This window comes from Pipistrellus hanaki, assembly GCF_964339955.1.
Source record: "Pipistrellus hanaki genome assembly, chromosome: 2".
Taxonomy (NCBI): Eukaryota; Metazoa; Chordata; class Mammalia; order Chiroptera; family Vespertilionidae; genus Pipistrellus; species Pipistrellus hanaki.
The window spans coordinates 75,351,392-75,367,942 of NC_140504.1; the positions used below are offsets into that span (position 1 = coordinate 75,351,392).

The following is a 16,551-nucleotide window of genomic DNA, read 5'->3' on the forward strand; positions in this document are numbered from 1 at the left end:
TTGATTTGTGACTTTCTGCTTTCCAATTATTATGAAATATGTAAGTGATTATATAATAATTAATAGTTTAATTATCATTATGTGACAATGAACAAAACACATTAGCGAATTGTCATGACTTGAAAAACTATCTAAAGTCTAAGTTCAAAACCAAATTAAACTCATGTCAAATAATTTTATGCTGTCTTTGTTCTTGATTTCTTCCTGTAAAAACATTTTGTGTAGATAATTTTTTTTTAATCCTCACCCGAGGATATTTTTTCCATTGCTTTTCAGAGAGAGTGGAAGGGTGGGTGGAAGTGGGGGGTGGGGGGAGAGAGAGAGAGAGAGAGAGAGAGAGAGAGAGAGAGAGAGAGAGAGAGAGAGAGATAGGTTGGTTGCTTCCCAACATGAGCCCTGACAGGGGACAGGGAGCTAACTTGCAACCCAGGTATGTGCCCTCTTGACTGGAAATTGAATCTGAGACCACTCAGTGCTTGGGCTGATGCTCTAACCACTGTGAACACCGGCCAGGACAGATAATTTAAAAATAGATGCCATGTTTAAATCAGTACAGATGCAATAATAACTGACTTTAAAAACTAGTTCTTCAATGTCCTATGCACTGTTGTGTTAACTCATTTGGTCTTCATACCAACCTCTGTGGTGAGTATATAATAATTACTAGTTCAGTTTAACAGATAAGATTACCAATGTACTGAGAGTTCAAACAACTTGTCCAGACACACAATGAGCAATTGGCAGAGTTGGGGCTTGAAGCAAGATGATCCGGCTCCTGAGTCTGAATGCTTGACCACATCTTGTTATTCCCCAAAATAGGTCTCCATCAGTAATCTGGAGAACATAAAGTTTCATCCTAAATCTCAGTGCCTCATATAAAAACACATCATGAAAAGGCATTACGGACTGGGCACTGTGTTGCTCCCAAATTTGTTTTGTCCTTGAGAAATTCTAGGCTTTTAATACTGTGCCCTTCAGAGCCCTATAGTATTCTGCATAAACAGGAAATATGTACCAAGGAAATTTGCTGAAAACCTTTAGATTTTGCTTCCCTTATTTCCCAACATCAGCTTATGATAATGGCTTTAAATTTCCTTTACCAGTTCATATTTCAATTGTAAAAGGCATATATGAGAACATTTAGGAGTAGCATTTGATATGTTTCTGCAAATCCCCTGGGAAAGACATTAGGAAAAGTATTAATGTACCCTGAATGTTTTTTAAAATTGATTTTTAGAGAAGAGAGGAAGGAAGAGAAAGAAACATTGATTTGTGTATTCATTGGTTGATTCTTGTATGTACCCTAACTGGGTTTGAACCTACAACCTTGCAGTCTCAGGACATGGCTCTAACCAACTGAGCTACCTGACCAAGGACCACACCCTGAATGTTTTAGGAAAGAGTTCTAAAGCTTTAGGGAAAGAGTAAATGTATCAGATTTTCTAGAAAGAAGTGTTTCAAATGCTCTGCACTACTTCTGGCTTCAAAAGTGTTTATGGTTGTAGAAATGATCAATATTTAGCTTTTATAGTTTTTTGTAACATTCACTAATCAAAAGAAAACTTAAAAATAAAAAACCTCTAAACAGGATATATTGAATGTATATTAACTACATAGGTTGTGTATGGTGAGATACTTTTATGAAGAAAACATTTGTTAAGTGAGTCATATATATGATATCAATTAAAAGGGTCATATATCTGATGTAAATTAAAATACTTATCACTTTCCTTTTTTTTTCCTTCCATGAATATGTTATTTTTTTTTCCCCTGCAACTCTTATAAGAAGTATAATTTTTAGTTTTTTGGATGGAAAGTTGATTGATTGGTGGGTGTAAGGTGGGGGCAGCACAGAGACTTACAAGTGCAGGGCTCGCCATCTGTCCAGGGGACCACGATTAGGGATGTATTTGACCCCACAGCCATCTGGGATGAGGCGCTTCTCGGCCACCATGTCTTCAAACTCATCCTCATTAAATTTTGTAAAGCCCTACTTCTTCTAGATGTGGATCTTCTGGTGGCCAGGGAACTTGCACTTGGCTCTGAGTAGGGCCTCAATCACATGCTCCTTGTTCTGCAGCTTGGTGCAGATGGACAGGATGACTTGGCCAATGTGGATTCTCGCCACTGTGCCTTGGGCTTTCCAAAGGCACCCTGCACACCATTTTGGAGCCTAGTTTGAGGGCAGCATGACTTCAGACACGAGTGTCCATCAGAAAGGGCTGAATCCAAGGTCCCTTAAGGAAACCTACACTAGCAACAGGTTGCATACACTACCAAGGATGCTGCTGTTTACAGCCATTGTACACCAGGCCTCATGAAGAGGTATCATTTTTATTTTTTTAATCTAATATTGCTAAATACACCCCTATAAGACTTCTGTGAACAGAACTCTGAGAAGACAACATTGTCCCACAGGGTGACTTCCACTGTACTTTGTTCTACAAGGTAAAAGAAGGAACGCTGAGATGAGACATTTTTGTAACAGGGTTGGTCTATCCCAGTGGTTGGCAAACTGTGGCTTGTGAGCTACATGCAGCTCTTTGGCCCCTTGAGTGTGACTCTTCCAAAAAATACCACGTGTGGGAGCGCACATACAGTGCGATTGAAACTTTGTGGCCCATGCGCAGAAGTCGGTTTTGGATCTCAAAAGAAATTTCAGTTGTTGTACTGTTGATATTTGGCTCTGTTGACTAATGAGTTTGCCGACCACTGGTCTATCCCCACCTTACCTATGTTCTTAAGTGGCCCAGCAGCTTACCAGGGCATGCACGCTGCCCTGTGGGAATCATGGGGGCTCTCTGAAGAGGAAGAAGCATTTGAGCAGATAGTTCTTGTCACATTTTCAACTAAAGCCAAAACAATAACACAACTATCCCTGCCAACAAAAGATTAAACGCTGATTCACATGGAGGCTCAGCTAATTCAGCAAGCTGTGTACAGTTTTTTTGGAATATTTCTTTGTGAGAAAAAAATTATTGAATGATAGTTTCTTTGACTAGGACCAAAATGGGTGGCACAATTCATAATAATAATAATAATGAAAGAGTATCTCTAGGGGATAGATATGTTCTCAACTGAGAATTTGAGCAGTCATATATATAAAATCCAGATTGTTAAGATTTAAACTTATTCAAATGATAGTAAGATAAAAGAAGCACTTGTACTAGTAAGAAAAGCATAGCTAAGGCCAAAGGTTAACCTATTTAAAGAATCTGAAAATAGAGAGGTGAAAAGAACTAGGAAAAATTGGGAGATTACTCAAAGGCTCTTTTAAGATTTTTCATGTCTCTTTGTAAATGTTCAAGACCTTGCTATCAAATGCATCCTGCAGCTCTGTATGTTTTTCTTTTTAATGCACTGCCAAGCTTACATAAAGATGCTGCTGCTCACTATGTCAGTTAAATATAATTTTATATGTAGAACATTGACTTTTTTAAGAACCCAAGATGATTCTCCACTTATAGATTTCAGGGTTCCATAAACCTGAAATTCTACACAAACATTTAGAAAGGAGTCATATGATAATAAGATAGAAGCATTTATGTTAGTAAGAAGGCATAGCTAAGGCCAAAGGCCAAACCTGCTTTAAAAATCTGATACTAGGGAAATAAAAAGAACTAGTAAATACTGGGAGATTAATCAAAGGCTCTTTTAAGATTTTCATGTCCTTTTTTTCTTAGGGAAAGATAGTCTGTGTTATTTTAGGCTAATAAAGAAAGCATAATCCATAAGGAATCTGAGTTCATGACCCGTGCTTCAACATCAGGACCACAGGAATTCTTAACTCATAAAACCCTGCATTAAAGTTTTTATAAATGAAATTGAGGGTTCAAATTATACCTTCAGTTTTGTAGATATTCCCATCCCGATTTTCTTATTCCAAATGGTATTTTCACGTTGTCTTAAGAAAATAATTTTACTTTCTAACCTTCTGTGTATGTCTCCTCAAGTAAGCCAAAGAACCAACGGATGATCTACATGCTTTTTGGAACTCACTGAGTGCAAACTGGATATGACCTGACTAGCCTCTCTCGTGCTGGTTTTGGAAGCTATCCACATATCCCCAAACACGTCCTTAAGTGACTGTCTAGCCTATAACTAACAGTGTTGCAAATATTTTAAAGGGATTGCTTATGACGGCATGACTAAGTACACTCATTCATGTCCCCTTCTTTTTGCTTCTGTTGGCTAGTGTGTTCTCTTATCGTTTTATCAGTGACTCTCTCTTTAGCTTCTCTTGAGTCCTGAATAGAATAATGTTGGTCTTCTGCCCAGACCTGCCCCAGATCCCCAATCTAGTTTTCTAATCATTGTGGTTCTCCAGGGTTTCCTTCTGCAGTCCGCAGCTGCTCAAACTGCAAAAGGGGAGCTCTCTAGGGGAGAATTGGCCAGGGGGAACGGAGGGACCTATTGGGGCTTGAAATCACACAAATGACAAGGAATAAAGAAGCCAGGAGTTAGGAATCCAGATGAAGGCTTTTCTTTTTACCACAATTTACATTTGAATCATTTATTCAGGATTTTACATTGCAAATTTAATCCAGTCTTCCTTTTGGTTTAAGTAGGCACACACAGACTCACACATTCACATATACCTCATTCAGGGTAATAGGCAACATTCTCAACTGCAGAAATGTGTAAAATACACACCTTTCAATGAAAGATCCGCCCCCCCCCCCCCCCCCGAAGATCTCTTGCTAAAAATAGTAAACCATTGTTTCTTATATGGTATGCATATTTGTTACAACAATATATTGTTAAATATAAAATAGGTAAGTTGTCATAAATATTGCAAAAACATGAAAAGAATAACCATCCTCAGGAGAACTGTGGTCAACAGAAACTGTCTTGTCAAAAGTGATTAATTTTGAAATGTCAAATTGTGAACCTAAAACAAAGTTACTGACTTTTTTTTTTTTTTTTTTTTTTTAGAATGCCTGAACATATGAAGAAATAAAATGGTTTGCTTCAATTTTTCTGTACTGCAGTTTGATTGTATTTAAAGGGTATATACTTTTCCACTGATTTCCCTTGACATATTGAGTTCATGCCAATTTTCCTTAACTCGTTGTACATTCCTCCAAAGTCTGCCACCTAGTCTTCTATATTTCTGTTACTGCTTTTCTGCAGTCCTCTATATGCATCAAAACCTGATAATATCATGTTCACTAGATCCTAGGTTCTCAGCAGCTTTAACCCTATTTGTCATTCTGGCTTATTTCTAACATTTAAAATGTATGTCTTATGAATGAAAATTTTATTTGTCTTGAGAATAAAAATGTGCAATATTTGCTCTGACTCCATATAGATAGGATTTTACATGAACTGTAAAAAGAAGACACTGATAATCATTGTTAATGGACATTGAAGACATTTTATTATTGGCTCAGCATTGTAAGTCCTTTGCTATAGATATGGTCTAATATGGATCTGTTAATGGTTTACAGACAACTGAATTATGAATTCATTTCCTAACATTGCTAGTCAGGGGACAGTTATAAGAATATTAAAATGTCTGGCTATTGGAGTTCAAGGCTCATCCAAATCTCTTTCCAAAGGGTAAAGAATTAAATAATATTAAACTTTATTATTAATTATGAAATCTCATTTTTGAATCCCATGTGTTCATATTTCTGCTGCTATTTGGTTCAGAGTAGGCAGAGGAGAATCATGGATTTGCCAAGGCAGTAAGAGGCAGGGAAAAAAGATGAAATCAACTATTTATTCCATCTTTGCCATTTACTTTGAACTTAACACATGCCATGCAACAAAAAGAAGCTCAGGTAAAAATGTCAAAGGAGGTGTTATATACTTTATTGTACTGTATGTAAAGCACAGGCAGGAAGCCGAGATGGGGCTTCTGAAGAACTGTCCTTCCATAACTGAGAGCTTTTAAGATTAACCACAAAGGAAATTGTAGGGAGATCTTCTACACTGATTTTCCTTTTTTTCAGAATTAATCCATTTCTAAATCCTACATGCCCTCTGTTTTCATTGTTTTCTCTTTCACAGCCTTCACTTATAGTCGACAACGATTGTTAGTTTAGGTATATGTTTCAGTTTGGCCTAGAATCTAGTCTATGTATAATATATAGACTTCATTAATAAAAAAATATTATTTTCCCAGTCTCCTACAAATGACAGAAAAAAATGACAGAAAAATTCAAGCTAATTTTGTTGATCCAAATTGTATTAAACCTAGGATAGCATTTTCTAAGTAATTGTCAGATAATAAATACTCTTTGTTATTTTATAAATAAGTTTAGTTTTTAAAACAGTAATGTTTGGATCTTATGTAAATATAAGATATCATATGATGTCAGATTCTTATTGTAAAGTGACAGAGAAAACTCAATCAATGAAATTTCCATTATTACTCCATTATTTTCATTGCATAATTTTATTTCTCAATGACTTTATTATTCTGCTTTACGTATGTTAAGCATGTGGAACCCTCTATAATATAAAAGATTATGGTAGAGACAGAGTCTGCCATGAGGTGAGCTACTAGTCAAAGATTGTTTATAGAATGAATAGTCAATGGCATATTAAAATGTTCTATCCCACTTCTGAGAATAGTTAGATTATAGAATTAAATTAAAAAACTAGATATAGTAAAGAGAGCAAGCTTAGCGTATATGCCTGATAATATATTTAGAATAGCCACATTCATTCTTCTCAAGGAGTAGAATTTGACTTCAATAGGGAGGAATATAGTAGGAAAGACTTTGATAGTAAAAGTCCTAATTTCAGTTATGCCATTTTAATTTCTCCTTTCTTTCCCCATCTCCTTCTTTCTCTTGTCTTCTCCCCTCTCTTCCAACCTTTGCTCTCCCTTCTTCTTCTCTCCTGTGATTTTCTTACTTCATTAGGTGTCTACTATATGAAAGACATTGCATTAAATATATGAATACTAGAGACCCGGTGCATGAAAATTTATGCACTGGAGGGGGTTCCCTCAGCCTGGCCTGCCCCCTCTCACAGTCCAGGAGCCCTCAGGAGCGGGAGGTGACCCGGTGATCAGGGAAAGGTGATGCCCCATCACACCTCTGCTGCTGCCACTGCCGGCAGCGCAAGCCTCGGCCGGCCCTGGTTATCTGAGCCTCAGGCAGCCTTTGGCGGCTGGGCAGCTTCCATCCAAGGCTTGCCTGCTCCTTGGGCCAGCCCTGGGGGGTGAGAGGACTGGGCACCACCATTGTGTCTGTGGGTGCCGCCATCATTGTGAAGATGTGATGGTCAATTAGCGCTCCTTATTAGATAGGATACTTGCTATTCAACTGTCAGCCAATTATATCCTGGTGTTGTTCTTGATTTAAAACTAAGAATAATAAGCCTTTACCAGGTCTTTCTAGTCCCTAGGTATCCACACTAGGTTAATTCTAGCTCCTTCCCTCCAACCGGGAAATCCAAGGATGCTGAAGTCCTTTATATAAAATGGGTTGCATTTGCATATAACCCATATAGCATATAAGTTACAGTAGGGTATGCTCATGCATAATTTCATTTGCATGAATTCAGTATAATGCTTGGTGTGTGGCAAGTTTTGCTTTTTGGAACTTTTGGGAATTATTTTTCTCAAATATTTTCAAGTTTTGCCTTTTGGAACTTTCTGGAATTTCTTTTCTCAAATATTTTCCAACTGAGGTTTGTTGAGTTCATAGATGCAAAACTGTTGGATAAAGAGAACCAAATATAAACAATGTAAATAATTGACAACTCTTACATAAATACTAATTTTAGGTGTAAAATTAGTATTTATGTAAGAGTTGTCAATTATTTACATTGTTTTATGGTCCCACTATTATTTATATTTATATTTTTTATGGACCATTTTTTATGGTCCCAATATTATTTATATTTACATTGCTTTAAATTTATATTTACATTGCTTTATGGTCCCACTATTCAATAATTCTATTATTGTAGTTAATATAAAAATAAGTGCTATAAAATATGGCTCCTTGATAGTGCAGTGTGACATGAATATAAAGAAACGAGTTTATATAAGACATGGATCTCATTTAAATCTGATTAACGTAGTAATGAGAGCTAAATTAGCATCACCACTAGGACAGGTTTTGTGATTCTTTGAAGGACACAGCAGAAGTCTTCAGGGACCTTCGAAGTATTGCAACATACAGCCAACTGGTGGAAAGCAAATTAATTACTGCCCGGAGGACATGGACCTTTGGCCAGCTGTTTGCAGTGCCAGGCTATAGGTCAAGGGAGGAACTGCTTCCTGCCCTCAAACTGACTGCAAGGGCCATCAGCTCAGCTACCCTGTGGCACAGAAATACTTTAGCTTTTTTTTCCTTTTTAATATGAAACAATAAAAACCCATGATTATGGCTTTCTTCCTCTTTGCACAAAATTATAAAGAAAATTCTTGGGAAACAAGCTATAGTTGAATGGAAGAGGATAAAAACTACCTCGGAAATCACAGCAATCATTACTGAAAGTGGGAGAGAAATTTCCACGGATCCCTTATCAGAGTTACATAAACTAAGGAGAAGTGAGTTAAGTTAATTTCTGTTTGAGGGAACAGAAACAAGTTTAGATCTATAAACTTTTTATGAAGCAATTTTGTTACACCTGATTTATATTTAAGTCATGAAAATTGAACTGAGTTTTCTCTCCCATGAAAGCTAGAGGCAAATTTGGCGTAAAGCCTAGAGGAATGGAATGCTACAGTGTTCTCTTCGATCTCTCTCAAGAAAGTGGTTTCTGTGCATGTGTTACAGAAACCTCGTCCGGCTTCTATTATTCTCAGTGGCTAAACAAGGGTTATTGTTATTATTTTTTATCAGTGATGTTGAATAATTTAAGTCACTACCAAACTCTGTTATGTCATTTTGGCCACACATACCTAAATCCACCAAGATTTGTTATCAAGAGTCAAGAATTAAGCCATTAAAATACAGATAATCCATTCATCTCCTAATTCCAATAACTGAGATATTAATGATATTTATGAAAGTTACATTTTTATGTTTGCAACAACAAAGACAAAAAATGTGCACTTGATATCCTTTTCGTTTCTAGGGAGAGAAAAACGTGGCAAACACTCATGAGAATTAAAATTGCTAATTTTGAATTCACATACATTTTTGGTTCTTAATCTATCAGTGCGGCATTGATGGTCATGACGTCTCCAATCATGTCAGTAATTATACAATGATAAAACCAAATGGCATCAAAGCTTATTTATAGTTTGTAACTCCTTGTATGTTTTAATTAAGTAGGCAAGTGTAAATAAAAGGCAAAAGAAAACTATCAATACAATAATCTTGGGCTTTGTTGGTATAATTTTACTAAGAAATGTGCATGTTGGGATTTTGTTTCTACTGGATTTCCCAGTCTTTTTAAATGGTCCCAGTATACTGGTGGCTGGGCCAGCTCTCCGGAATGCATTGGTGTCATCACCATAATTTGTAGCATAATTACTAATTATGACAAAAAGAAGAATTATGATTTAAAAACTCCAAGACTCAATCTTAGTGCTCTTTTGTTAAGACACATATAAAATATAAAGTAGGTTTGCATTCTCCAGGTACAAGGGAAGAAGGCAGCTGGATATTTTACAAAATGATAGAGAACACACAATTTTGACTATAAAGATACCACAGATAATCCACAAACTGGCTTATTAAATTTAAAACTTGCATTTTAAAATGTCAGCCCTGTGCTATTGAGGTGCTCAGGTTACCGATCTTCCTTCTACTTCTTACCATTTCCACAGCACTGGCTACCATAAATGTGATTCCTGCATTTAAACAAAGTCACTTGCATTTCTCTCAACAATGTACTTTAGAAATATATATCCACAATAAATATAGATCCACAATAAATATATATATATATATTTATTGTGGATCTATCAGCTGTGAGCACAGTCCTCCTGCTGTCTATGACGGCAGGAAATTTCACCTGAAATACGTACCAGCCGGGAGCCTGGGGGGCAGCGACCCTCCCGCTGCCACTGGCGTCGGAGCCTGGATGCTGCTCAGAAAGCCGGCCCTCAGGAAGCTGGGGCACAGCGTCTCCATCCCAATGGCCGGGAAGGACCCTTTTAAAAGATCAAAAATTGACATTCATCAAAATCTTCTTTGTGGAAAAGTTGTTGATCATTTAACTGGGATAAAACCTATAATCAGCAAACCCATCAAACCTTACAAGGAAGCTATGAAATTAAAAGGAAAACAATACATTTTCATAAATTTTTAAAAGATCAACCTAGTGTTTTTAAAAAGAAAACTATTTTAACTAGTTATAATTAAAGAGCTTTTAGAAGCATCCGAATGCTAAAATAAATGTTCTAAACCTACATTTGACCAAGGGGATATAAATGCACATTACTGATGTTGTCTGCCTGCAGAATTCAGATTACAGATATGTGGAAATAGCCACAATAGTGCCCACTAGAAGGAACAGTGCTTTAATTTTGATATGTTAGTTTCAGTGCTTCAAATAAGAAAAACTTTCGTACGTGGCAGTAAGTACACATGTTTTTGAAAGAGTGGGAAGAAAACCAACATACACCACTCTTAATTTGTTACACTTTTCTATTTGGGATAAGACATCAGAGTTTGCAAAGGTAGAACCACATGCTTTTCCATTTTGGGGAAGGCAGTTGTGAAGCAAAAAATAAAGTAAATTACTTGGAAATTTATTCATAAAATTATATAATGAAACATAGAATCAAAGAATGTCAGAGCAAAGAAGGATTTAAGAAATCATCCAGTCAAAAAATTCTCATTTTACAGACCAGCAAACTGAGGCCTACTTTAAAGGGAAAGTGATATCAGGCAGCTGACAGACTCCCAGGACACAAACTTCCACTATAGATAAAAAACAAACACGGAGCCACTTCCTCTTTGGGAGATTTCTCAAGTCTGAATATGAATTGGAAACCGTGCACTCTGGAATTGTAGTAGGATTATTATGTTGGTGTTTCAATGACCTTAAAGCCACGAAAATCACTCAGAAGTGAATTTAGTATATATGCATTACCAGTGCGTGGGCAGCACTGGGAAGATATGGTATATCTAAGTTTAAATAAAAATAATGCCCCAAAGTAAGTTATGCTGGTTGTTGTGTAAGAAATGCATTTCATTTGTGGCCCAGCAGTTTTTGTATGTGGAGACCTAAGATCTCTCTTCCCACAAGCTCAGAGTTAGCAAGTTCCTTATTTTTATTTTTTTCTAAATATGTTTTTATTGATTTCAGAGAGGAAGGGAGAGGGATATAGTAACATCAATGATGAGAGAGAATCATTGAGCAGCTGCCTCCTGCACAACCCCTACTGGGGACTGAGCCCACAATCCAGCCATGTGCCCTTGGCCTGAATCAAACCTGATGCTCTTTCCACTGCACCAAACCAGCTAGGACAAGTTTGTTTGTTCGTTTGTTTGTTTTTTTAGACTTCACTCTGTTTCTTGATACAAATTTTGCAACCTTTTTAAGTCAAAATTTGAGGCTTTGAAATTAGACCAGGATTATAGGGATCTGGTATACCATACACTATGAATCTTGCTTCTATGGAGACACTTGGTACTAAAGGCCAGCATTTCTTAGATCTTTAGAGATGTTTTTAGGAAAGATCAAAGTTACAAAGAACGTTTTAACGGGGGAGTCTTATGCATTGTACACTGGATTAAAGAAACCACTGAAAGAAAATCACGTACTCTGAGTAAACTGGCTTTGTTGTTGATTTCATGGGGCTTTAGTAAAATTGTCCAGCAGGGATGAAGTCCCTTAAGCCTTAGGAGGCGTGGCAAAAGTGGCAAGAGGGAGGCCAGACATTGCTCTGGGGTAACTTTCCACTAACAGTGAAACTAATTTCTCCTTTGTTACGGATGGGATATTTATCACCAAGCACAAAGTTAATATGTGTCCGTGTGCAATGCCTCATCGCTGTCTGAGAAAATGTTCCTAATGAAGGTGCTTCACTGAGTACCAGGTGGAGATCATAATAGCATATATTTATACAGCATTCTTATTTAAAGTCATAAAAGAAATGGTGATTTTACAACAGGGAAAATAATTACAGGAAATTCAGATTTTATTATGTGCTGTGAAAAGCAAAAATAATCCAATTTTAGCTGATTATGGATTTATTGAAGCCAAGTAATAGGAAGCCTGGTTCAAAATACTAAGTCACAGAGAAAAAGAATAACATAATCATGCACAGGAAACCAAAGGGGATATAAATGTAATTATTTTAAAGGAAATGTGAAGAAAAACAAAAGCATGTGGAGCAGTGACACTAAATAATGTTAATATGCTTCACATTTAGAGATTTCTAATCCAAGGTTTTGCTGTTTTTGCCAACGTTATTCCAAACTGTTAACTTAGAAAAGATTTCCATTATTTTAACTCCTTGAAAGGAACTAACTACAAATATAATTTTATTTCTATGTTTGCATCAATTACTTTTTTTTTTTTTTTTTTTTGGTCATGACAGCCTGTCATATTTAATAACAACTTTCATTCTCCTAAACTTGCTGCATCAACCATAATGGCTTTTCTATGTTTCTTTACTATGGGTTAAAAGCTATTTCATTCATTGTGGCATATCTTCCTTAAGGAATTATCACTTTAAAAAAAAAAATCTGAAACAAACAAGCAGAAAACTGGTGTACATGAGTATATTTTCAGTTGAAATATCATATTATGTGATAATAATGCCTTATCATTTTTCTCCTTAATGTCAGTCATGTCAACAGAGATTGTATGAAAATATTAGAGGTCTAAGTTTTCCCAATTCAATCAGGAAAATTGAAATTATTCTTTGTCATAATCCCCTTATCTCTTCTTATTACACAAGAAATGAAGATCATGAACCTTTCAGATTTGATATGAAATTATTTGAGTCTGGCTTGCCCTATTTCTTAAATTGCTGACTATCTTTGGCTTTTTTTTTAAGTACATTATAGCTGAAGAATATACAATCCTATATAATAAAACCCTAATATGCAAATCGACTGAACGGTGGAACAACTGGTTGCTATGACACGCATTGACCACCAGGGGGAAGATGTTCAACTCAGGAGCTTCCCCCTGCTGCCCAGGGTGCTCCCACAGGGGGAGCACTGCTCAGCCAGAAGCTGTACTCATGGCTGGCGAGGGCAGTGGCAGTGGTGGGAGCCTCTCTCGCCTCTGCTGCAGGTGGGCAGTAAGGAGTGAGGGGTCCCGGACTGTGAGAGGGATGTCTGCTGAGGGGTACTGGACTGCATGAGGGCACAGGCAAGGCTGAGGGATCCCCGTCTCCAAGTGCACATAATTTCATGCACTAAGCCTCTAGTGTCTAATATCTGTAGCAGGAGAAATATAAATTTTCATGAGTATTTTGTTTTTAGTTACATTCAATAGACTAATTATTTGTTGTTACAAATTAGATTTTTATATGATGAGAATATTCCTTTAGCCATTACAAGCTTATAATAGAAGATGTATCGATTAACACATTTTTCTAAATCCCAAATACTTGAGTTTCCAGTTTGCTGGCATTCCCAAGTCAGTGGGGTAAAGAGAGAATGAAATGTAACATTAGCATTTGCATTGTTTCTAATATGGAGCTGCCAGATAGCTGGGCATTCTGGGTTTTTATTTGCTAAGTATGGCAATCCCAATCTCATAACATTTACAACAGTTACAGATATCAGATGAATAACAGACACTATTAACTAATGGCACAAGGTAATTTGATGTAAGTCACTGGGTGCCTGGGTCAGTGATTTATCTGTCTCTCATCAGCTCAGTGGCTTTTCATGCTCCTTAGGGAACATTGTGAGTGGGGAAAGGCATTACTGCTGTTTGGTGGGTAAGGGTCAGGATGGATACTAAAAGTATTGTAAAAAGTGATATGCTACCTCCACAAGGAAAATCCTGTCTCAAAATGTTAGTAACATCTCCTGAGAAACATAGTACAGGAGTAAAAGATCTTGGGGGAGAGGAAAGATGGTGGCCGAATGGGCAGACATGTCCTGAACCTCATCCTAGAGCAGACAGAAGGAACAACTAATCAAATAACATCCACCTGGAATTGACAAAGTAGACACCGCTGGTGAGACAATTCACAGCCGGGAAGGACAGAGGACGCCTGGAGAACAGTAGGACTGGGGATCTGGGCAGGAGAGTCATGTGACCACCAGACCGAGAGGGTCAGAAGGAAGCTGCACGGCATCAAGCCTGCGTCCCTCGGGGACAGAGGGACACCCGACAGTGGAAAGGAAGTCCACGGGGCTGCTGCTGGTTGGGAGTCTAGATCAGTGTTTCCCAAACTTCTCTCATGATGAGAATCGCCTGGTGGAGTTGTTAAAACACAGATTCCTGAATCCCAACTAAGAAGTGCTAAACTAGAATTTTTGGGAACATATAGGTAAAATTGCATACCTAACTTAGTGCTCTGTATATAACATCTGTGTTAGAGCACTAGTTAAGTATACAATTTTACCTATATGTTCCCAAAAATTCTAGTTTAGCACTTCTTAGTTGGGATTCAGGAATCTGTGTTTTAACAACTCCACCAGGCGATTCTCATCATGAGAGAAGGTTGGGAAACACTGGTCTAGATCTAAGTCACAGCTGCAAGAGGCTGCCCCCGAAAGGCAGCCTGAAGAGCTGCCGAGCCGGCCGTGCTGTGGGGGAAGGAGGGCTGGGAACAGAGAGGGGGGACCTCGCAGTCCTGTGGTTGCTTTGTCTCTGTTTTGTCTTTGCTTTTATTCGCTAAACTTAGTTCATAGGAACTTTCAAATGCAAACACTCACCGAGACTGTGGTGCAAGTTGAGGTATGGACTTGTGGAGTCTGGGGAGAGGCTGAGGAGGAGAGTGGATCGGGGAGAGGTGACCAGGAATCTATCACTAAGACATTCCTGACCCTGCAAACCTAAGCAGCCATTTTTCTCCTGAAGAGCCAGCCCTCCCAGCAGTCTCAAGATAGCAAATACAGCCACACCCAGCCAACCACTTGAGCTGTATAAAGGACAAAAAGACTCTGAATAGCCCCAAAGAGCCCTCGGGGACTGGGTGGAAGAGGGGCTGTTCAGTACCAGAAAGCTATATGGCACCACTCCCACCTATAGCCCTGTCAGAAACAGACACTTGAGAGATTAAGATTAACAGCAGGCAGACAGGCAAAGTGGGCAGCTTGGTCCCGCCTACTTGCATCCAAGGCCTTGGAGACTAAAACAGAGGAAAGGTGGATGGAACTTCAACACAGTGCTGACTCCCTAACAGGAAACTGAGAAGTGGCAGGCTGAAAGAAAGAGTGGGGTCTTAAACCAGCCCCCAGGGGCATTAACACTTGGCTGAAGTGAACAACACTTCACTTTTTTATTTTGTTAAAAAAGGATTATTTTATTTTATTTTTTTGTATTATTTTTTCTTCATTCTATTTTTATGTTTTTGTTATTTTATTTTTTTCTTTTATATTTTACACCCTTTTCTTTCTCACTTCTCCCTCTTTCATCCTGTTCTCTCTTCTCCTGTCCCCACTTTAGTTTTTCTCTTTCCTTTCTTTTTACCCTTTCTAAAAATTGATCTTCTTTATCTACTTTATTGACGTGTTATTATTATTATAGTCTCTGTTGGCTTATTAATATATCTAATTTCCTTTCCCCTGCTCCAAGCAGCCTTCTCCTTTCTCTTTCTTAGCTAGTCAATTATTTTTTATGCTTGTTTTTTTCCCTCCTCTCTTGCTCTCTTCTTCTCCTAATTGTTTAATTAATTTCACTCACTAAACCAGCTGACCTGTTCTTTTTTCTCCATTTTCCAACAATAGAAAATAAATGAATAGATAAATTAAAACAAATTTTTGTTTATCTTTTTATTTATTTTTATTTTCTTATTCTTATTATTTTATTTTTCCTTTTTTCTTACCCACTCATTTTCTTTCTGCCTCTTCTATACTTAACCAGGGTTCTTCCCCAATTTATTTAATTCCTTAACCTTACTTTATGTATCTAAGCTCTGCCTCTGCAGATCCTGTCTCCCCCTTTTTCCTGGGCATTTGTTTGCATTTTTTTGTTTGTTTATTTGCTTGTTATGTAGTTTTCTCCCCATATATTTTTTCTTATTTTTCTTTTTTCTCTTACCTTTTTTTTTTTTGTTTTGTTTTCTTGATATCATTTTTGCTCTTTTTTCTTTCCCCACCAATTTATCCACCTATCACATAGATAAATTGAATTTAACTTGTCCTTTTTTTTTGTCAGACTGTGTGTTTCCCTCAGTTTCTTGTGTTATCTCAGGTTTTTTCTCCTCTCTCTCTCTCTCTTCTAGTTTTGTTACAATAATTTATAGCTTTACACTATTCTTTCCTCCACTGAGAGAAGGAAACCACAATCCTATTATGTGTGGTTGAGCCTATGCTTCCTAGTTTTCCATGATAGTGGATCAAGCCTCAGCTCTAATAGTTACATCTTTAGCGAGGAAGACTAACAGCCGTAAGAACCCGGCTGTTAGTTTATAGGTACTGCATTGAAATAGAGATTCAATGCAATACCTATTAAAATACTGATGGCATATTTCACAGACCTAGAACAAATTCT

General features: G+C 37.4%; 1 protein-coding gene across 1 annotated transcript in view; it reads right to left on the reverse strand.

Annotated features, from left to right (window-relative positions):
* EPHA6 (EPH receptor A6) overlaps positions 1-16,551 on the reverse strand; it is an 848,112-nt gene that overhangs the window by 175,885 nt on the left and 655,676 nt on the right. The window contains exon 12 of the mRNA XM_084875438.1: positions 9,944-10,069. Within this exon, the coding sequence (XP_084731564.1) occupies positions 9,944-10,069 (126 nt within the window). The remainder of the gene's footprint in view (positions 1-9,943; positions 10,070-16,551) is intronic.